Genomic DNA, 23088 nt, shown 5'->3' on the forward strand with positions numbered 1-23088 from the left:
TCCGAACAGTTGGTCCTTGAGACCTTGACCTGGAATATAAAGTATGGTGCTGCTGGTTGCAGTTTTGAGGCCTGTCGATGATGAATTTCATGGAAAAGACTCTGATAATTATTATGTAGAACATCAATACAAAATCTATGATTCGTCAACAATCACGACCCAAGTGACCCATGACCCAATAAATCCCAACAACCCACTAGAATGTTAAGCACTTTAAAGCAGCTTTTTGACCATACAATTGATTTTTCTATATGGGCAGTCGGGCAGACACTAAATTTTCTAACTTAATAGCTTATAAACAAACCAACCCCCTTACAAGTTGAGTCCGGTTCTTCTATAACCGGGTACAATGATAAATCTCTCTAACCGTGTTATTTAACCGTTGGATCATCTCGAAATACAGAGCTCGATCTCGAATTTCGTGTGTTTTATAACCGGGTACAGAGATGAATCTCTGTAATCGTGTTATTTAACCGTTGGATCATCTTGACATACACATATTTACTTCGAAATACAGAGCTCGACCTCGAATTTAGTGTGTTGTGTATCTTGACACAGTTTTAACAGTAAAATAACATGGTTATAGAGATTAATCTCTGTACCCGGTTATAGAGGAACCGGACTCTCACAAGTTTGTCATGGTTTAAACTTAAGTGGAGCAATTTACCTTAAATCACTGCAGTTAATAGATTAACACGGAGTTAAGTGATGCCGTAGGTAGAAGCTTAGGTAGCGAATGGTAATCCTGAATGTTAAGTTACACACTGAACGGAAGCCAGCTACATCATGATAATAAGGTTCTGGTTGCTAAATACTTGTAACTAATTATTCATAGCATGCTACCATCAGCATATGTAATCTATTTCGGGCAGTTGCCTTTATTTTAGATAGAAAGAATGATTGAAAAAGAAAAAATAATCGAGAAGAGTGGTTCCTTTGTCCCCTGCCTACCGAGTAATGCTAGACCGACCACACTTATTTGACCTACTATTTGTACTTAGGCTAAGTCCAATGGTGCATCCACCCTCTATCTCCATTCTACTAAAAAATATTGTTTGTGGATGGGGAGTCAATTTTGATATCTAATGGTTTGGACTATTTTATGCCATTTCAAGTTGTGCCGTTTGGGTTGGTGGGAACACAAAATAATTTTGGTCATAATTAGTTTCTGACTTGGTGGGAACACAAAACAATTGACTCCATTCCATGCCACTTAAAGTGGTGTCGTTTGGATTTTACAAACCACGTCATTTCAAGTGGCGTGGAATGCACTCTCTATTCTTCAATAACACTCTCTATATATAGAGAGTTATATTGAGAGAGGAAGAAAAACCCACCGCCACTCCCTCTACTCTTGAGGGAATAGAGAGCCATTGCACCCAGCTTTATTGATATATCAAAAGTAATAATTATTGATTTACATAGATATACGTATTTATATGTATTGCAATGCAAATTATCCAAACAGTGAGTTGCAAAAGTATGCCTAAAAAGTATGCCTGTAGCACTACTCGTTACTCCTGCCTACCACCTTGGACCTTGGAGTCGTTTTTTTTTTTTTTTTAGTCGCAAAGTATTCCTTAGTTTTTAGTTCCATGCGTGATTTCAAAGCCCGATTTTTCCACATGCGTGCTTGGTAAAGACTAAAGAGTCACATTCACATCTATATTGCACATTATAAAAGAAAGGCACATGGTTGGATCCAACCCAATGTGACACTGGCTATCAGCACCATTCACTCCAAGGCCAGACCAAAATCTTTATCTCCTAACATCCATCTCCATGGCCAAAACTCTTTTGAAATCAGCTTTTTCCTTCACAATTTTCTCCATCTTCATCTCCCAGTGTCTCATCCTCGCCATCTACGGAAAACAAGACGTGTTCGGCCAACGTCTAAGCCCAACAAAACATGGGCTAAAGAAAGAGAAGCTAACTCATTTTAAAGTCTACTGGCATGATATTTTAGGAGGTCCTAAACCAACTGCTGTTATCGTTGTAAATCCACCTAACAGCACCTTAAATGGTGGATTTGGATCTGTAACAATGACCGATAATGCGCTAACCATGCGTCCAGAATTGAATTCCAAGCTAGTTGGGCGTTCACAAGGATTTTACGCTCTTGCTTCTCAAACTGAAGTGGGCTTACTGATGGCAATGAACTTTGCAATTATGGAAGGGAAGTATAATGGTAGTACAATAAGCATATTGGGAAGGAATACAGTCTTTTCCAAAGTGAGGGAGATGCCTATTATTGGAGGCAGTGGGCTTTTCCGATTTGCTAGGGGATATGTTCAGGCCAGGACTCATTCTCTCGATATCAACTCCGGTGATGCCTGTGTTGAGTATAATGTCTATGTCATGCACTACTAATTACTGATTCTGGTGTTCTTTTTTCTCTTGGCTTCTTTTGGTTTTTCTATTCAATTTCCTTCTTCGAGAGCTAGTGACACTATTATTGATGTACTACGACATATTACCTACCACGATACCGTCATAGTGATGTTTTCGTTTCTGTTTTTTTTTATATTTGTCTTTGGGTAAAATCATTTTCCTTTGTCACAAGAAATTGTATCAATTTAGCGAAAACACTTGCAAGGGCAGTGATTTGAAGCGGCCAATCCACGTCCAGGTTGACAAAGCTCTTGTTTATGTCACGGAACATAGACGAGTAGATTAAAGGGATTCGTCAATCTCTATATGTGGCTTGGCTGACTCAACGTATTTCACAGCAAGTCTTTCTAAGGGTACCGAGGAGCTACTCTCAGGAGACGCATTGAGATACCTAAGAAGCACATGAAACATTGTCTTTAGAGAGAAATAATGTTTCTCATAACAGGTAGTTTCTCAACATTCTCATGCTAAAATTTTGAGAGCTCACCCCTCATGTGCATACCATAAGATTGCTCTTCTGGAATATCCAACAATGAGAAAAGGACTTCATCAGGCGTCTACTGTCAAATCAAGACTCCGATGATTAAACTTGACCAGCTAAGGTTTAGTAAGAAAACAATAAGGTTGAGTGCAAAATAATTCAACCTGGAGAACATGATTTGTCGTTCAAATAGAATACTGCCTTCAAGTCCACATTAGTTCAATATCTCATCCAAACAAAAAAAATATCACCCAAATGAACAAATAAACAGACGAAAATGGAAATAAAGGCAGGCACTTACGATCCCTACACATACCATCCCTGTGACAAATGGTAAGTGTGAAAACCACAAAAAAAGGATGAAAATTACTAACAAATACTAATAAGGTAAAACAAAATGAAAGGTCTTTAAGGTGTTAGAATGTGTACGAGTTACAACTCGGTAGTGATAGTTTTGAACTAGTAGAGTAAGCTTCTATCCATGAAAGTATATACACTTGAGAATAGATACATGAAATGAGTGCAGGGAGAATGAGAGAGACAAAAACTGATCTATATCGAGGCACCAGATCTCAGAACTTTCTCAAGCTTCTCAGCCTTGGCATAATCCTTTTCCGTGAGAGGTCCAGCAGGAAAGGCTGTAATCTCCACCACCAGGTGTGGAGTTGGCAGCTCATCAAACAGAGCTCTCACATTGTTACAGCAAACACTTTCTCCATGAGCACTTTCTCTTCTAATCTGGCAACCCTATATACAATATCAAAACCTTTAAGTTAACCAGTGCAAGTAGATAAATTGTAGCTCTCAATACTGACAAGAGTTGCAACAATGGAAAGGCAGACTAGAAATTCATTTGAACTTGAACTGGAATAAGAAAACATGATATCAATTTAATTACCTTGTGAGATCGGCGTCTATGAACTGATCGTCATCAGAGAGCAACGATGCGATACCTTTAAGAAGGCGTTGGCCTGCAGACTTGGAAGGTACTCTATAACTCCTCTTAAGTGTGCCCTTGGTTGTAGGATGCCAATTTCTAACCAGTTTCCTTCTGTCGGTTGCTTCCTTCTCCTCTGTTCGAACACATGATAAGACAGATGAGTTCTAAACTGTGTTCCCTACAGAAGCTTTGCATGATAAACTCTTTCTAGAAGATAAATTAAAATGCCCGTTATCTTAAAACATGTTATAGAAGAGCTGCATCGTCAAAATCTATAAAACAAAGTGGTTTGAGTCATTTGTATCCAACCAAGAACGTTTTCTACTGGAGTTAAATCTAAAATCCACTCTCATTTCTCACTTTCCCTCCTTGCGGGAACAACATAAGATGGACATGAATGTTTTATATCAGAGCTAATCTAAAATTCACTCTCATTTCTCACTTTCGCCCCTTGTGGGAACAACAGATGATGGAAGTTTCAAACAGCTTTTTATGAATAAAACAACTGAACATCCTCATCTTAGATTTCACTCCATACATGTGCTTGAGGTTGATCATGTTACAAGAATATGAGAATATCCTTAACCTTCAAGATGATGTATTCAGCACCACCATTTTAGCTTCACATATAAGCATCTTCCACAACTAGCATGTACAGAATCCACGTCTGGGGTGGGAAATTGGGAATGCTTGGTGGCAAAGGGATTTAATTTTCTCAACCTTGACAATCAACACCTAAGAACTATTAACCGATTCTATAATCTATCTGATGCACATGCAAGGTTTCCATAAGATTCAAATTCTCTGCGACTCCTATTCCACTACAATTTGATTCAAATGTATTGAACTTCATTACACCGCTACAATGCTGCAGATGCTAGGAAAGGGTCCACCTCAAGCAAAAATCTGAGACAAGCCTCTCATTTAAAATGGAAACCAATAACTGCAAGGAGCCATTTGTTTCCCATTGTTGAGACAGATGGATACAGTTTCATAGCACAACAACCTTGCAATATAAATCTTCTGTGTATGACCTTTGATTATATTAACTAAAGGGCAACTTTGTTTTATTAACTAAAGGGCAAATTTGTTTTATTACATACATGGTCAACATCATCTTGTCAAACTGATGGTCTGGGATGTGGTCCAGGTTTCCTCACCTCACCTTAATATAACACATGCATCAACATCGAACGATGATCAAACTAAATCATTGCTTTTATGACTTGCTTTTATGACTTCATATTACCTACACTCTAGAAATTCGATCTGAAAAATTATTTTTTGTCCAATTTGAGATACTATTGAATCAACTTACGTAGAACTGCAAACCTCCTCCTCAGAGTTGGCACATGGTGACAATCTGGACATCCACACATATTGCTAATATAGGAGTATCTTGATCTGTCTAGCAGCTTTGAAAATAATGTTTCCATGATAAATATTCCTTGTGAAGTAAACTCGTAAGTGTGTACTTGGTATGAGAAACAAACAATAACTACACCTAAGATAAAGTCAAAAATCTATTTTAGAGGATAGAAAGGACTTCCAAGATAAGTAGATAACCTAAGCTTCAGCTTGATGTAAGACACATTCACTGTCCACTTCTGACACTTCTTCATGGAGCAAAGATATAGGTTGTTGCTCCGGTAAAGGTACTAGTTATAGCATCAAAGAAATAAAAGTAGATAAACAAATAGTATCATGCAATCGGGCACAGGAATTTCAATTATGGGCATTGCAGTAACAATTGTAACTTGCTTATCAGAACATATTCATTTTTATAATTACAAATTAGATGGCACAGATTCTGTTCATGTTTGTACATGCACACAAACATAGAATCCAATTCCTCCATCACCGGGTTAAGGGATCAACCCCCTACAACCGTGTTCACCCATGTATGGAGATATATACATTGGTTTTTATTCGCAAAACAGATAACCAAAAAACCTTTGTTAAGAATGTGAATAAGGGTGCATATAAACTACACCTTGTTCTACTTAGTCAAATCTTGAAGAGATCTGCAATAAATCCAACTTCATTTTTTCCCTCCTTAACTAATGATCTAAATAAATAGATGAAAAATTCCAAAAAAAAACTAAAACTATCGATAACAGTGGAGAAAACTCAAAAAACCTGATCTTCCTTGCAAGCCCTCAAGCCATTTAGAAAACCCCAAATCAGCAATGCTTCCTTGTGAATCTTGAAAAAAAAATTCCAAATACCCATTAACATATTCCTAAAATCCAAGCATAACCAAAATGAAGAGAATAAACCAGACCACCTGAAAAGATTGGGCTAGCTGGTGATCCAACTAAACCAGCTTTCAGAAGAGCATAATAAATGCAAAGCCTACTAGCCCAAACGACAGGATTTTCAATCAGAGAAGCATTGATGAAAGTTTGTGTAGCCTTTCCATTTCTAGTAGTAGTAGTAGTAGTAGGGAATGATCTTCTGAGTGCTCCTTCAGAGCCAGGGAAAAGTGATTTGGGTAATAAAACAAGGCTGGGATCTCTTCTATACTTCATTTCTTGAAAAGGTGATGAAAATGAGCTTTGACACAGTGAGAGTGACATCTTCTCCTCCCTTCCTCGGTCGGAATGGAGAAACAAGAGAGACTACTACTCCTTATATATAATAGGATCACTCATCTGCAGTGGGACCCGCAAATAATATCCGGATAAGAGAATACCATTGTCGTGGCCGTGGGTCGCGGACTTCTTTTCTGGTCATACGTTATGTGGTTTTAATGGGAAACAAGGAAAATTATTACCTTACAACAATAACAGGCTTTGCTTTTGTTTCATTATAGTACAAGTGTTCTTTTTACGAATATGATTAATTTTGATTTCAATCGATTGAAGTACTAGTAGAAGTAGAAGGAACTGGAAGCATTATAAAACAGACTCCCTAACGAAATTATAAATGTTACAAAATTACAAGCCTCCCTAACGAAATGGGACAAGTTTACAACCAACGCTAACGCCCTGTTTGACTATTCGGAAAATCCTCCTACTTCCTTACTAAATGATTCAAGGCCTAGGGGAGAAAAAAAAAACACTCCCAAAAATGGATGTGTAGATCATACAAGAAAACAGACCAGTGCCCAGATGAAAACAAACCAGACTACGTGACTACAACTACACTAGATATTCACAAAACGAACGTCATTCTGGCCAAATGCAGTTCCACACCCAGGGCACTTCCTATGGCGGATTTCCAAGTTCCTCTGAATGCATGGATTGCAGAAAAGGTGGAAGCACTTGGTAATTACAACCTGGGAAAACAATGAAATCATAATTCCATCAATGGCCTTCAGCATGAAAACCAAAAAATATCATGAAAGTGTGAATCCTACTTGATAAACACATCAGATGAAATTAAAGACTATTAGAGTAAGATGCATGCAGAGCTTGGGATCTGTCAGCGTTCACTCAAGGCATATTTCCATATTTAAACAGATTGCACTGGAGCACGAGTGTTTAGCTAATTACCGTGACAGGTGAACAAATCATACCTCTTTTGGGCGGTCAAAACATACACCACATTTAAGTATTGATTTGCACTCCTTCACCTCATCTTGAAGTCTCTGAATTGCAGCCTCTCCGCTTTCTGAAGTCATCTCCAATATAGCATTATTAACTCCAGCAAGTTCGTCCTCGAGCCCCTTCCTCTCATCTCTGCTTTGGAGTAACTAACCTTAGACATTTGTGACATTTGTGCGTGGAAAGCATAAAATATTTCAAGCCAATTGGTTGTTGCTAGAGTGCTCGACACAAACATAAAACATCACGGTTATCTCCACAAAGTAGAACTTTCGGGCCCTTGATGCATAGGTAGTGAACTTTTCGACCAAATGATGCTAAATTGTAATATACAAATTAAGACATCACAGGTAACTCCACATAAATGAACATCCGGAGCCTTGACGCAAAGATGGTGAATTTTTCAATAAAATGATGCTAAATTACAATTTAAAAAAGGGAGATAAAATGCATTGTTTCCTAACATCTAAAATTTCTGAACAAGTTACTGATAGTATAAACTGTAGTGACCCACACAGCCACATGACGTCATAAAAGTGGAATATGTCAACTAGATAAGTTTCAAAACATGTAGAATTCACAAAGGAGACTTCGCTTACATAGAATACCAAAGAGGCCACTGTCATAATCTTCACCTATTTACTTGAATTTATTTTTTGAAACAAAAGGTCAACTCCCCATTCAGATTCAACGTAGGTATTTTGAACTTCAAACTCAAAGAGAAGAAAAAAAAACAAACAAACAATTTTATGTACTTCCAGATCGAGACAAAAGCAATGGAGTTTCAGAATTTATCGGCCTGCACATCTGGCTTTTTCAATTTTAGAAACTCGTAAAGCTTTTTCTATATCAAAACAATGTTAATAAGGTGGGAAAATGAACAATTTGCAAAGCTTATTGACAATGATAATAACGGCTTGCTGATTGGTCTAGAGTAGAAAGAAAGTTCGGGTGCTATGGAGATGGTCATAAGGTGAACCACACCATATTTGGTCTATTGTCTCAACTCTCAATGCAATGAGGACTAACACATCCTTGACAATGTCCTGTCATCAAAATCATGGACAAATTTTTCTTAAGGGATAAATGATGCATTTTCCAAGAGGTGAAAAAACATGCTGCTTATTGATGCAATATACTTCTCCAATCGAAAATGTATAAACTTCTCTCTATACCTTAAGAAAAAGATTAAAAGTATAGCTTGATACATTAAAGAATCATCAGGAGAATGTGAAGTCAAGTATAAAACATAGAGAACACACCTCTCACTCTCCAACTCCATCTCATACTCGGCAACCTTTTTTTGGGTTTGCTCAAATTCTTTCTCTGAGGAAGCGACAGCACCCCTAAGCCACTTCAGCTCTTTCTCAGCATCCGTTAATTCCCACTTTGCACTCTCTATGATCAAGGAGATGTGTCTGTTCTCTGATGAAGCTTTGCTGGCCTCGATAAGATCGCATTTCAACTGTAAAACTCAAATTAGTACAAGTAAATGAAGAAGCATGTCAAAGATAAAGAGCCCTACCTGATCATCACTGCAGCTTATCTTCAATTTGAAGGACTCCTGCGCTGCCTTTGCTTGCAGGAGTTGCTTTGCGATCATCTGCTTCTCAAAAAGAAGAAAGCTCTGCCCCTGCTTTGTTTTCACACTCTCAGAAACAAGCTGCAAAAGAAGAAAATTAGGAAGCTTGTCTCACTCACTCTCCCAGACACCCAAAATACAGTATACATTCTTTTAATGAAACCCACTTCAAGAAAGCCTGTTTCAACCTTCATGTGTCTAGGTCTATTCCCCTCTAAATTCTAAATCAAGCAACTCAACTCGGGGATCATACACCAATATACCATAAAAAACAGAAGGACTGACTACTCAAATATCATCCATTTCTGGCCGAGGACCCACCAATAACTCAAACTACACTATAGAAAAAAGTGGAATTGTTCATTAGAACACCTACATAAAAATTGGGTTCCTAAAAGAGAACGAATTTGTGGACAGGCATAGAAATCCTGTCCATGAGACAAAATCAGCTGATTAGTCCACTTCAACAATTCAAGTCAATAGAGTAACAACTCAGAGCACCACATATTTTTCCTCTTTCTTTATTTTCAACAAATGAAATAAAAAAGGAAAACAATTAAAACAAAGGAGAATGGAAATGGAAAATATAAGTTGATCATCTCTTCCATTGCTCTCTGATAGTTAGTTCAAAACTATGAAGCCAAATCTTTTTTCTGGTGCCAATTTGAAGCTTCAAACACACCCATCTCTAAATTGATAAGATAATATGAAAAATCATCTTAATTCCCTGATTTTTTATTTTTTTTTAATCGGTAAAGTGTAATATTATTAATATAACTAAAGATAGCTACAATAGGATGAGATATCCCACATTACATACACAAAAAAACAAACAAAAAGTATGTGGCTTGTCCCAGTCTGATCATCTCATCATTATGGACTCCCATCTAAACACAAACGCCATAAGGTATGTTTCGTGTGCCATAAAGTATGTTTCATGTCTCAATATGCACCTTCGACCAAAAACATAAAAGTGCTTTAATGGTCAGCACAACTTTCTCTATAGGCAATGTTGCTCCCTCAAAATGTCTCTAATTCCTCTCCAACCAAATGCCCCACATAATAGCAAAGGGAGCATGCTCCACAGTCGTTGTCCCTTCTCTGGGTGGACTCTCAAGTCCCATGAGGCTAATAACATCGTCACTGAAACCGGACAAACCCAAGAAACCACCGAGAATAAAATGACACCAAATCCGCCATTAAAAAGGACAAAACAAAATAATATGATTCACAAACTCCCCATCACTTAAACACAACAGACAAAAGTTGACAAGGACTTCTTTGACACGTCTTTTTCTGAGATTGTCAATAGTCAAGATTTTATCAAGAGATACACACCAAACAAAAAAAGTAACCTTTGACGGAATTTTAGAACCCTAGATAACATGGCTAGGAAAGTTAAGAAGGGCATAAAGTTTATAACGGGGAATTAGTGAATGAAGCTTAAAGTAAAAAGATCTAGAATAAAATCTCCCTTTCTTGTCGATAGACCAAAGCCTCTTATCTTTGTCCGGTCTCACAGAAGGAATAGAGTCTAACATCATCGTGAGAGTAGCCACACTCACTATATCCCTGTCAAAGAGAGCAATATGAATACCCAGGTCCCACGCAATAAAACCATTGTGTTCCCTCATGAACGATTGAACTGGCATGTTCTTTAGGTTAGAAACAACATATAATCTAGGGAAAACATGATACAAAGGCCTCTCGTCTAGCCAAATATCCTCCCAAAAGCAGACGTTATCACCTTTGCCTAAAACAAATCTAATATGTTTGTGAAACATCTCTCCTACTCTCTGAACGCCTTTCCAAATACCACAACCGTAAGGTATGACAACTTGACCACTCTTCCACCCTAGACTACAATGAAAAGAAATCAAGACCCATTTATAGATAATTCATGCATTATGCAATACTTCAAGAAGCTAACTTAGCTAACTATACCCAAGATAGAAAATCACTATGGAGAATTGAATTTTAAAGAACCAATTGATGATTGGGTTGCTATCAAGTTGGATAAACCATGATTTTGGGTGTTTGGGTATTTTGGCGTATAGTGATGTTCATTCTCTGAGTTCCATCCTAAAAGTTGTGAATTTGCAGAAAGGGAAGGAAATGAGCTCTCATTGAAATCTCAATGATAAATTCTGATATTGTGCGTTATGCACGATTTTAATCACACAAAGTGACGCAATAACGACATTGGAACCGAAATTTGTTGTCGGAGCAGATTCAAATAACAGAAATCTAGATTAAGGATCAGAGAGCACTGGTGGAGATGACTAGTTTCTGATTTTCATTTTTGTTCTTTATTTGTTGAAAAGGAACAAAAAAAAGGTTGAAGTGGACCAATCAGTTGTTGTTGTCCCGTGAACAAGATTTCTATGTCTGTCCACAAATTCGTTCTCGTCCTAAAAACCCAACATACTCCGTCCAACATCTCATCACTAACAGACAACCCGAACGCGTAAGTTCAGACGGCAAAGATGAGTTAAAACAAGTTTTAAGTAGATCTTTCAAAAACCAACAATGACAAATTCTCACAACATTTTATCCAGAAAACAAATTATCAGCAGCAAGCCCAAGACGCTAGGAGTATATCTTTAGCACCACAAGTCCAGAAACAAACCCATTTTAATCTTAACCTTCCAATTTCAACATTCAACGTCGAGGTTTATTGTTTATTTCAAAATGTAAACTATGAAGTAAATACACAAATTTTCAGCACAATTACAGTTACGAAATGAAAGTATCAGAATCAAATCCAAGCTATTATTTTCAAACATGGAAGAACAGTATTAGAAATTTAGAATCAACAAAAAAATTCACCAAACTCGAACTAGCGTTCAATTTTCGACATTAATGATAAAGTTTCAAGAATGTTTTAGAATGTTTCTTCTCACAATAAGTATCGTGTTAGACCTTGATCACGATAAGATTGGCACTGGTATGCTGGGGTTTGGAGCCTAATCTGAGTTTAGTTCTAATGATGACAACCCTAGTCTTTATAGATAGTTGCATAAATATTGGTGGATCCCAGGCAGAGACCAGATTCATTTACAGATTATTGCAGATGAAAATAAGACGTTATATAAGTATTTAAGGAATGTGATTGGATGACACAAGATTTTTTGGGATCCCAACCCAGTAAATAAGATGCACCTAGTCAGTAAAAAAATTCAAACAGAGGTTCAAAGCAAGTGAACCAGGCAACAGAGACGAACCTTGATATTGTAATCATCTCTATCAGCAACCTGATGCAGTAAATGCTGGTTCTGAGCTTGCATATCTTCATATGCTTGACCAATGGTCTGCAAAAGAAAAACAAATTTTCTATGTAAGTGTCCAGAATATAAAATTATGAATGTGGTGACCACAAATATCACAATTTATGAATCAACTTAGCACCTCGATTTCAGAAATATAAGCTTCCGCTTCACCATCTTTAACTTTTATGGCCTCTCTAAGCTCCAGAACATCTCTGTGAGGTGAATTGCAATGACCACTATGAGATGGAAATGTACTAGATCCCATGAGTATAAACTGCATCCGAAATTCTCAGGAGTACGTAATTATAGAAACTATAGTACATCCCTAAGTCTAGTTGTATTGTCATAGATGCCCATAACATGAAAAATTAATCCACAATGTCCACATGTGTACAAAGAATACATGTTATCAACAACAGTAATAACAATAGCGATAGCACTATGACAAGGAGAATTCGTAAGTTTTAAGAGTATCTCCAACAGTGAAATGTCCGATACAAGTATATCAATGCAACAGAGCCGACGGTGGTTAGACCAAGGCCTCCTGATGTGCTATTTCCCCGTATAAGCTATCAATATATTTCTATAGAAATTTAGCTGGTTTTAAACTCAGATACAGCAACTAAGCAAAAAAGATATGGCTGAATTTGTGTTTTCTGGCAACAGGCTTGCTACAACAGAAATAGTGTCATGCCTTTGAAGATGATCTAATAGTAATAATCAAAACAAAACCAGAGGCAACATCTTGATTTATATTAGACAAAAATACTAAAACATACAACATACTATCCAAAAATGCACATTGATACAACATACTACTTCTTGTACCAATTTATGCAATGTACTAAATGAATTTGTCCAATTGATACAACCAACACTATTCAGGTGAAAAAAAACCCTAAATTGAAATTGACAAGCAATTTAAGATCACTTCAACATCAATTGAAGTAAGTTTTCACTTTTTCATCATATTCAAATCTTATTTTACCTCTTCTTTACAATTGTGTGTTTCAATTTAGAGTTTTTTAAATTTAGGGTTTTTTCTTCACTTGACACGCCCTCACTCCGGCACTCTAATTTGGCCTGAATAGTGTTGGTTGTATCAATTGGCCAAATTCATTTAGTACATTGTGTAAATTGGTACAAAAAATAGTACATTGTATCAAAGTGCATTTTTCGGATAGTACGTTGTACCTCCTAGTATTTTTGTCCAAACGGAAGTATTTCAGGAAGAAGGAAACATAATATAAAATGACTTCACCACAAGTACACAATTCCACTGTATTACCCTATGATAAATTCATAATAAGCACATAATGACTTGATACTCAAATAAATAAATATTTTTCTTCCAAAAAAAATATAAAAAAATGAAGAAGAAGTCAGACAGACAACACACATCCACAAAACAACTTACACATGCACCTAGGCCTTGCAACTTCTTGGATAAAAGGAAACATAGAAACTGACCTTTCACAAACATCCAATTCGGCTCTTAAATCAGCAATTTCAGATTCAGCGGCAGAAAGCCTTTGCTGGCAAGCAGCCTCAGCTTCATTAGCTGCCTTTACTCGTAACTCTAAACTATGCTCTTCTAAAGCATTTCTCAAAACTTCAGTTTGCACAAGAGCTCTACGTTCTGACTCCTTGATTTCCATCACGTCTCTGCATGCACACCATGGAAACTAATAATCTGTTGATGTGATATGAATAACTTTATACAGGAGAAACAAAGTGTAAACAACTATATCGTTTATGCAGATTTTTATTTTATTCCTTTCTTTTCTTCTTTAAGGCTGGGATTTGGCCATTTCAGGTTCAAACTATTTGACCCAACCAAAACTTTAATTTGTAGGGGATTACCTCTTACGAGGCTGTGCAACAACTGTTTAACTGCTTGCAATGATATATCTGAAAATTTCAGTAAAGGAACTCAATTACAACTACCGGATACTAACTTACAGTTCTGAATAATCTAAATAGTAGTGTTTGTATCTCTTACTTTTTGCCTATTTGTCTTATACAAAAATGGCATACACTATACCATTAGAAGTCAGAATGCAAAAGTTTCCCAACACTCTTAGTTTCATACTATGTGGTACATTATGAGAGCGGAAATATGCAGCATTTAATTTGGGTGAGACATAAAGCATGGATCATATTTTGGAGAGTACTGCACTCAAAACAAGTAGCCACATCTTCATCTCCATAATCTTACTAGTGCAAGTACATGGACTTCTTAGGTTAAATCATTGTCCAGATTATTGAATTGGTTAAACAATAAATAAAAGGCAATACCATCAATTCTCAATTAATGTATTGATCGTCAATCAATGTGTTTAATATACCAAGAAAATAGTATATTTATAATGCTTTTGCACTACAGACCCCAACTTATAAGGATTGGCTGTAACTTCAAGACTTTCTACAAAAACAAAAATTATACTAATCCTTTGCTTGAACCCTTTTTTCCCTTGGTTTTATCTTCAAGGCTAAGAGCCAGTACCGAGACGTCAAATTTGAGTTTTTTATTAGGGAAAAAAAGAGGAAAAATTGGACGTGAATGCATTATATCTTGCTGAGAATTTGTTGGATATTACTGCCAGTGACATCACGCGTCCAAGTGGCATTAGATTAAAGAAAGGTCATAGGAAACGTCAGATTTAGGTGATAATTGAAATCAATTTACCTGTTTTATACAGATTTGACTGTGTTACAAACACATACTCAGCTTCCTTCAGCCTTAAACCATTTAAACTAAATGTTTTTCACTGATTTTAAGATATTGAAGAGCACATGTAAGCATGCTCAAATGTACCTGTTGTCAAAATGCTCTTGTCCATGCATCTCCAAGAAGACCTGTAATTCTTGTGTTTCCTTCTGTGATGTTTCAACCTGCAAGACCATCCGTTAATAATGGCTCATTAGAAGCTCAATCCTACTATCATAATATAGCCGAAGGTCAAATTTTAGTTAAAGAGGTTAAAAAATAGACTTTGCAAACTCCTGCATAGTCTTGAGATTCATGGTCCCCCTTAAACTTTGGGAGCATCCAACTGGTGATGATTGGAGAGGCCCAACTGCCCCAGGAACTATATACTGCAATGCAAGGCTTTAATTGTCCCATGTGGGAATATACTAACATCTCAACACGCCCCCTCATGTGTGGCATTACTTGAGCCTAACACGTGGACCACATATTTGGGTGACGTGGAGTAAACGGGCCCTTTGGGCCAAACACAATACAACATGCTCTGATACCATCTTAAACTTTAGGGGCAGCCAACTCAATACCATTTGGTGATGAGTGGAGAGGCCCCAGGAACTATATACTGTAATGCAAGGTTTAAATTGTCCCGTGTGGGACTAAACTAACATCTCAACAGTCCCATATCGAGAGTTTCAAGTCTTGCACAACAATATATTAGTTCTTGGGGACGCTCCACTCATTGCCAATTGGTTCATGTTGGATGTTCCAAAGTTTAAGATGGTATACGAGCATGCTATTTCAGTATTTGGCCCAAAGCGCGCCTGTGTGCTCCACATCACCCACTAAAATCAAAGTCCACGTGTGGGCTCAAGCCACGCCACGTGTGTGGGCATGTTAAGATTAAGAATCGCATATTGGGAGTTTCTAGCCTTGCGTAATATTTTCCTGGATTGCTCCACTCATTGCCAGTTTGTTTTAAGTTGGACTCCAAAGTTTAAGACCAAGACATCAGAAGTATATGAAGAAAAGTACATAGATCAGTAAACATACCAGTGCCTTAAGGGATTTGATCAGTGTCATCTGTTCAGCACATCTATCAGCCAAACTCTTGCACTCATTCGTCTACAGCCCAATTGTAAAAGTCAGACGAGAGAGAGACATGCCACTTATTGTTAAACCTCCGTATAGGGTATTGTCTATAGTTTGTCAATAGATTGAATGTATAACATGCTTCAGATAACTTCTGAAGAGAAGCGCTAGACTCCCTCTCAACTCTCCTTTTTCAAAATTATGAAAACAAATATATATAAAGGTCAAGAAGGACTATTCCAATATGAAAAGCCAATAGGATACGACTCCCGGTGTGTGGTACAGGACAGACTCCACAGTTTTTTATATTATTAGGAGCATGCTATTTGAAAGCTCTAAAGGAGGCATGCTATCTTGCAAGCTCTAATGGAGGCATGCTATCTGCAAGCTCTAAGGCATGCTACAACCCAATTTTCGGGGACTTGACACCCTGTATATGACTCAGAAAATTATCTTCCCTTACTCTATAATATTCTTAGGAGTTAAGACTGCTTAGCAGTTTTTATCTATGCCTGGGGCATTCAAGATTCAAGACTTGGGAGGTCAAATTCACAAAGTTCAACAATTTCCTCTCAAGATTTTCTTTATAATTCTCCAGATTCTCTATCAATCAACTCTTGCACCCCTTCTATGGGCCTCTATCCTTAAATTTGAGGGAGTACCACAAGAAACACCTATTGAAAGCAGCCTCTATATGGTGGTTCAAATTTGCAAATTTCACAATTACTGGAAACACGGCTTCAGAGTTAGAGGCCCTTTCAATGGATGGAGTGTGGATGTAAAAGAAAGGTATTTTTTTGTTTATTGACAAAAAGATAATTTTATCACATATTATGACTATACCAAACCACATATCACAAAAGTTGGTTCACCCAAGTTGATGCTCTCCTCATCACCCTTTGGAACACAAACGCGCACCTTGATGGGCGATCAGTCTGGCCATGCACTAGGTTCCTCAGAATGTCATTTCATCATTTACGTCAGCATCCAGTTTTAAAATGTGTAACGTTTTTTGCCACACGGTATTTCTAACATAAAAGTTGGATTGGTCAGTTGACTGTTGGTGGAGGTCACCAAATAAGTGGTTTCTTTCAAAGAGGGTTTGTTGCTCCTCCTAACACATTTTAAAGCTTTTCCATGTATTTACATACTTTTATAAATAGATATGTCCCACAATAAAATAAAAGAATGTGTGGATGAGTGGGGTCGAACCCACAACCAACATGTGAGCGTCACAGAGTCTTGCCATTAGGGCATCTCCAACGGGGGTGTAAATGTAAAGTTTATACCCTTCCCCCCCGCCCCCCCCCCCAATCTAAAAAATACCCTCCCACTGGGAGATGAAAACTGAAGGTAAACCAAGAGGAGAATTCTCTTCCACGGATACAAATTTGTAAAAGACTTGGGTCTCCCTTGAAGTGACACTCGGGTTTAAACTAAATCCGAACGTCTCTTGGAGTGACGTCATTCCAAGTGACTTCCGTGTTTTAAATTTCCAAATTTGTAAAATTTCCCCATTGGTGTCTTCATACTGGACATTAGTGTATAGTGGGAGTTGTAAAATCTTAATGATGCACATGTGGAGGTGTAACTCTACACACACACATTGGAGATGCCCTTAAGCAAAAACAACTTGAGGCAAATTAGATACGTAGATAACGTTGATATTCATTCAGTATAAGAGGTCTCTCCTTCATATCTTATAATATAAAGCCTAAAAGTCCATTAAAATTATGACTTGGCCCTTTATATAGATCTGCAGAGGGGATGCCCTAAGCTATGCTTCAAAAAATTTGTTCTTCAACAATAAGCATATGCTTGGATGATAAATTTTATAAATATCATATCAGTCAGCTTCTGATCCCAAATTTATTTTACCAATGTAACAACTAAGACTCCCAAAAGTATGTTTCCACCTCCTAAGGGGCTGAAACTCAGCCACCAAATGCAAAATTATCCACCAAATCGTTCTTTGCCTATAAATGTACATCAATGAGGGTTCAATTAATGAAATGGGATGGCCCTTTAATTCTGATATCGATTGACACGGTGTCAAATAAGCATTCTTCAGATAGGAAATAAAGTGCATAAAGAAACACGCACACACCATAAGAAAATATTATAAGGGATACCCATGAGGATTGCAGTACATAAAAGAATAATGACGAAGCGAGCAATACAAGTTAGGTATGAGCAAAAACCTTTCTACTTAGTTGAGCTTTCAGTGAATGAGCTTCTTCACGCAAAGAAAGAGCTTCACAAGCTGTTCCCTTCCACCGATTCAGTTGGGCTTCCATCATATCCATTTCTTTAGAAAATGCAGAAATCATTACATGGAACTCCGTCTTGATGTCCTTGCGACCTGACACAATGGGCACCTTCATACATCTGAAGCTATGTACACTGCAGAAAGTATACACCATCACTCACCTGAATCCTGCTCGACTTCTTCCACTTTCATTTCGAGATCATTTCTTTCAACTATGCACCGCTGCAGTTGACACTCTAGTTCTTCTATCTTGGTTTCGCAGTCCTTAATATCATTCCTAGCAGCATCTGCTGACTCTGCTTTTACACTTAGATCCTTTTCCCTTCGCATGACATGAGTCCTGTCAGCCTGAATAGCGTTTATTAAGATAATCACAAACCAAAGATACGATTACAGCATGGAAATAGATGTAAGAAACATTATTACCTGCAGTGAATCAGTTAATCCTTTGTATCGTTCCATTTCAGCATTCCAATGTTGAAGCTGGTCACTTAGTAAAGTGTAAGGCCTTGAAGAAACTACATACTTTTCATCCATCAGTTCATTCTGTAAGAATGTGGGAAATTAGTGTTACAGATTTCGGAAGAAGAATACATATATGGCAAAAGAAGTAAGATAAGGATCAATATAGATAACATGGAAACTGACCTGACATTCTTGAAACTTTTTGGATATGCTAAGAGTATGTTCTTGTGCTTCCTGAAGCTCTGAGAGACGGGTACTAGCAAGCGTCTGCAGGAAAAGAAAAGTAAAAACGTAACCTGAGGTATAAACCAAGAACTACCTTTAGAGAAGAGAAATTTACAAGCAGTTCTATGTATGCCCCCAGGACAAGCTACCTAATTTGTTAAAATACCTTAGACTCTTCTAGAGATATTTTCAATTCCCGAATTCCCATATTCCTATCTGAAGACTTTTCTGGTGATGTGCTTCCATTTACTGTGTTCAGTGCTGGAAGATGCAGTCCATGTAGCACATTCATTTGCATTTTCAGATTAACTATTTTTCTTCTACTTTCCTCCAGCTCTGCCATGCTTTCCTCAAGCTCGGCTTTCAGCACAAAAAGAAAACAATCCACACTCAACAGAAAGTCATAATTTATTGGAACTGCTAATCTAGTGAGATCAACCTAAGCATATATATGAAAGATTGAAAGGATAAAGCCTTTCTTTTCCTGATACACAATAAAAGAAAAAGCAATACCAGAAAGTTTCCAACTTCCCCCTATAACTCGTGATATTTATATTAAACCAGGAAGAAGAAGAAGTCCTAGCACCTATTACCCTAAGTTGTATGTGTTGCCCGACTCCTACAAGAAGAAAGTGGAGTAAAGCCCATATATATTTACAATAATAATATAAGTAACTATATATTAGTGAATAATAATAATAATAACTTTTAAAAAACATAAAAAACCAAAAATCATTAACCATACTGATTTGAAAAAGAAATTTTTTTAAAAATAAAATAAATCCTGTTACCACGCATGCACCACATGACTTTTCCAAATCTAAGATCCATGCCGTATGTTTTATGTGCTACACTTTGCGTTAATAGACAACATTTGGATTCTAAAGTGTAATCTTTCATCTTTGTGATTGCTCGTCAATTACTTCCTAACTTAATATTTCTATGTGATAGGAAACTACACTATAACTGACAACAATTCCCGCTCTTTAGGCATAAACCTTGATTTGCCCCCCCTCAAGTGCACATTGACTCTTTTAACAAACCTATATATAGTTAGTCAATGTAATTGCATGCATCATGCAATTTAAAAGAATTGTCAAATGAAATAAGAATATGTTTTCACGATACCTGCAATACGTTTTATCTCTACTTGATCTGTAGAGTGGCTGTGAATCAAAGTTTGTATCTCATCTTCGTAATCTTTATGCTTCTGCTGAAGAATATCAATCACCTTTCGGAGGTTGGTAGCTTCTTTCCCCATCGATTCATCAATATTATGTAATTGGATGATAGCATCTGAGAAGCCAAAACGATATCTTAAATTACACTTAAGTCAAAAACTCTAGTAGTAGTAGTAGTAGTACACCAAGCAACTAGGAGAACATGCTATCGTAAAAGGATTAGAAACTAAAAGTAGTGGTAATATAATTTGACCCTCGAGCCAAAAAAAAAAAAACGTCCTTACCTTCTTCAGATAGCTTTCCATGTAATGCTGAGGCTAAGCTCTTGGCCCTAGCTCTTCGTGAATCAAGAGTATCCACCAAGGATTTCATTAAATCCAGAGTTGATGAATGACGTGCAGAAAGAGCCTCTTCAACATATTTTCCAACATCTCCGTTGCTTTCAAATGGCCCTGAATCTAGAATTCTACAAAGAAATATCTCCTCTGGGGGGCAAGACATAGTAGAACCTAGAAAACAAGTGTTGCAAATAAATCAATCTTTGTCAAACAATCTTCCACATAAATTGTAATTTTCTAATATACCTCTAGAGCGGTCAGAAGAATCCATAGCTTGTAAGCGGTCTTCATTTCCACCCGCTTGTATCCCAAGAAGAACTAAGTCATCAACCAACTACAACAACAACAACAATACAAAATAAAAAAATCAATTCTCCATTTAGCAACTAAGTCATCAACCAACTACAACAACAACAACAACAACAACAACAATACAAAATAAAATAAAAAAATCAATTCTCCATTGAGCAACTAAGTCATCAACCAACTACAACAACAACAACAACAACAACAATACAAAATAAAAAAAATCAATTCTCCATTTAGAAACAAGAATACAATAAAAACAAAAAATACCTGATTCCATAGTTTATTCACAGCAATTAAAGAATCATCATAAGAAGACTGTTTACTCCTCAACTCTCTTAATCTGTCTTCTAAATCATGCAACTCATGTTTCTGAGCATCTAACTGCTGTACTAGCTTTTGATTCTGGTATTGCAATACCGCCGCATCAACCTGCAAAACTATATAAATCATTTCGAACACTAATTAAACCCTATTAATTAGTGAAAACACTTACATGACGTTCATCGGGAGAAGTGGGTGAACTTCGAGCCATTATATTTGTTGTGGAAGACACAGATGATGTTAAATGATGATGAGGCCTTTTGGAATCTGGCTCTTCACTACCATCTTCCTTTTCCATTACTTATTTTTCCACCATCAAAAAAAAAAAAAACCCTAATTGAAATTGAAAGAGAAGAAAAAAGTGTCGGAAGAAAAAAACAGACCTGCTCTGTTTTTGTTGGAATTATTTAAGTAGAGAGTGTTGGTAATCTGTTATATAGAGGGGGGTTTGGGGATTGGGTAGGCACGTGTTGTGTTCGAGTTAAGCAACACGTACTACTTTAAGCGGTTGATGGGAATCGAGATTTGGCTTTATTTTATAACGAACGGTGATTATTATATGTTGGTTAGTTGGTGGATATGGAATCTGTATAGCGGGTTGCGTGAGAATAGGGGTGGGCAATGGGCCGGGTTGGGCTAACCCGGCCCTAAACATTTAAAAGCCCTTTAGATATTAAGGCCGGGTCGGCCCGGCCCTAAAGTCAACATAGGGGGTTTGGCCGGGTCACAAGTCTAAATCTCAAGCCCTGACCCTACCCTAACCCCTCTTTAAAGGCTTTAAGGCCGAGTTTTAAGGTCGGGTTTTAGGGCTGGGCCTATATATTTTCTTCGTTTTACAAATGTCATTTTTCAGACAAAAGTTGTTTTTTTGGTTTCCGTGTTACAAATGTCTGCTATGTATTTCGCTTTAATGGTGTGGACGGAAACCTTTAATTCTAGACTTGGCTTGCATGTGAATAAAAATATAATTTATAAGAAGTAAGTGGGAAAATAAATTGAGAATAATAAGTTATAGACTTTGATTTGATGATCAAAAAAATAAAGTATTCTTTTTTTATTAGGCTAGTGCTCATTGTTCTTCATGGCTGCTAAATAGGTTGACAAGTTTTTGTTATATAAGACAAGTTATTGGAAGTACACTTGGATGTAAGTGATCAATTACAAAGGACAATGTTATTTTAATTTAAAATATTTAACAAATAGTTGGACAATTATGGTACGTGTATTTATAGTGAAAATGTAAAACTATAACTAGGGCTTGGTTAGGGCTGAATTAGGGTCGGGCCTATGTTTCAGAACCTTAGCCTTAGCCCTACCCTAGAAGGCCTTAAGGTCGGGTCGGTCAGGACCGGGTTAGGGTCGTTAGGGCCAAATTCCCACCCCTACGTGGGAATGAGGCTAGGTGGAATTATGTGGATCCCTTAATTAAAATTAAATTAAATTAAATTAATAAATAAATCAGTCATTTTTTTTATTTATTTTTATTGGTAAGTCTGTTTTAAATGAGATCAGTAACTTTTTGATGCTGGCGGGACCTCTGGTATCATCACCATCACCCAAAAGTTTTATGAACCCATACCTCTGATATCATCACCAAAATATTTTACCAACTAAGCTAGAAGGCACTTACATAAATTGTTCATTAGAACAATGAAACATTGTGTATGGTAGGTCCACTTTTTCGACGAAAATGGCTCTAAGTTAGTGGTAAGTAGATTTTGGAATCAAACATACGCCTGGGATCTATTAAATATATTGTGTGCTGAAAAGGCTTTACAAAATGTCTTACACAAATTTTCGAATCAGAATATATTTTTATTGAAAATAAACTGAAATACGTTAATGAGATTTATGGTTTAGGATATTAATTTGTAATTTTCAAATTGAATTATCTTAAACTCGATCTAGCTTATATAATAGTTTTATTAGATTTATGGTGATTTAGCGGTAAATCATCACCGCTTAGTTTA

At 36.9% G+C, this 23088-nt stretch overlaps 2 protein-coding genes and 1 pseudogene across 5 annotated transcripts; 1 reads left to right on the forward strand and 2 right to left on the reverse strand.

Moving 5' to 3' along the window:
- Positions 1-1692: 1692 nt before the first annotated feature.
- On the forward strand, positions 1693-2566 carry LOC147472744 (dirigent protein 22 pseudogene; annotated as a pseudogene). The gene has a single exon (XR_015210703.1). The product of XR_015210703.1 is annotated as a dirigent protein 22 pseudogene (transcript).
- Positions 2567-3406: 840 nt separating this feature from the next.
- Positions 3407-6540, reverse strand: LOC147472745 (uncharacterized). Of its 2 annotated transcripts, XM_086588314.1 has the most exons (4): positions 6100-6540; positions 5952-6017; positions 5379-5470; positions 3771-3945 (listed from the first exon to the last, which is right to left on the reverse strand). In XM_086588314.1, exons 1-3 carry the CDS (start codon positions 6389-6391, stop codon positions 5379-5381), a joined length of 450 nt encoding a protein of 149 aa, XP_086444440.1. In that variant the 5' UTR covers positions 6392-6540; the 3' UTR covers positions 3771-3945. The 2 variants fall into 2 exon arrangements, with proteins under 2 accessions (XP_086444439.1, XP_086444440.1); XM_086588313.1 differs by lacking the exon at positions 5379-5470 and having other exon boundaries at positions 3407-3945.
- A 151-nt stretch (positions 6541-6691) lies between these two features.
- LOC147472746 (E3 ubiquitin-protein ligase BRE1-like 2) lies at positions 6692-21522 on the reverse strand. Of its 2 annotated transcripts, none has more exons than XM_086588312.1 (19): positions 21291-21522; positions 21065-21226; positions 20735-20822; positions 20435-20659; positions 20098-20265; positions 19136-19329; positions 18928-19011; positions 18706-18825; positions 18441-18627; positions 18212-18372; positions 15972-16043; positions 15030-15106; positions 13682-13876; positions 12351-12423; positions 12167-12253; positions 8886-9023; positions 8623-8825; positions 7333-7495; positions 6692-7092 (listed from the first exon to the last, which is right to left on the reverse strand). In XM_086588312.1, the coding sequence occupies exons 1-19, from the start codon at positions 21414-21416 to the stop codon at positions 6961-6963; spliced, it is 2655 nt and encodes an 884-aa protein (XP_086444438.1). In that variant the 5' UTR covers positions 21417-21522; the 3' UTR covers positions 6692-6960. The 2 variants fall into 2 exon arrangements, with proteins under 2 accessions (XP_086444438.1, XP_086444437.1); XM_086588311.1 differs by having other exon boundaries at positions 12351-12447.
- Between the last annotated feature and the right edge of the window lie 1566 nt (positions 21523-23088).

Source organism: Coptis chinensis, unplaced genomic scaffold (genome assembly GCF_015680905.1).
Source record: "Coptis chinensis isolate HL-2020 unplaced genomic scaffold, ASM1568090v1 utg8721_pilon_pilon, whole genome shotgun sequence".
NCBI lineage: Eukaryota > Viridiplantae > Streptophyta > Magnoliopsida > Ranunculales > Ranunculaceae > Coptis > Coptis chinensis.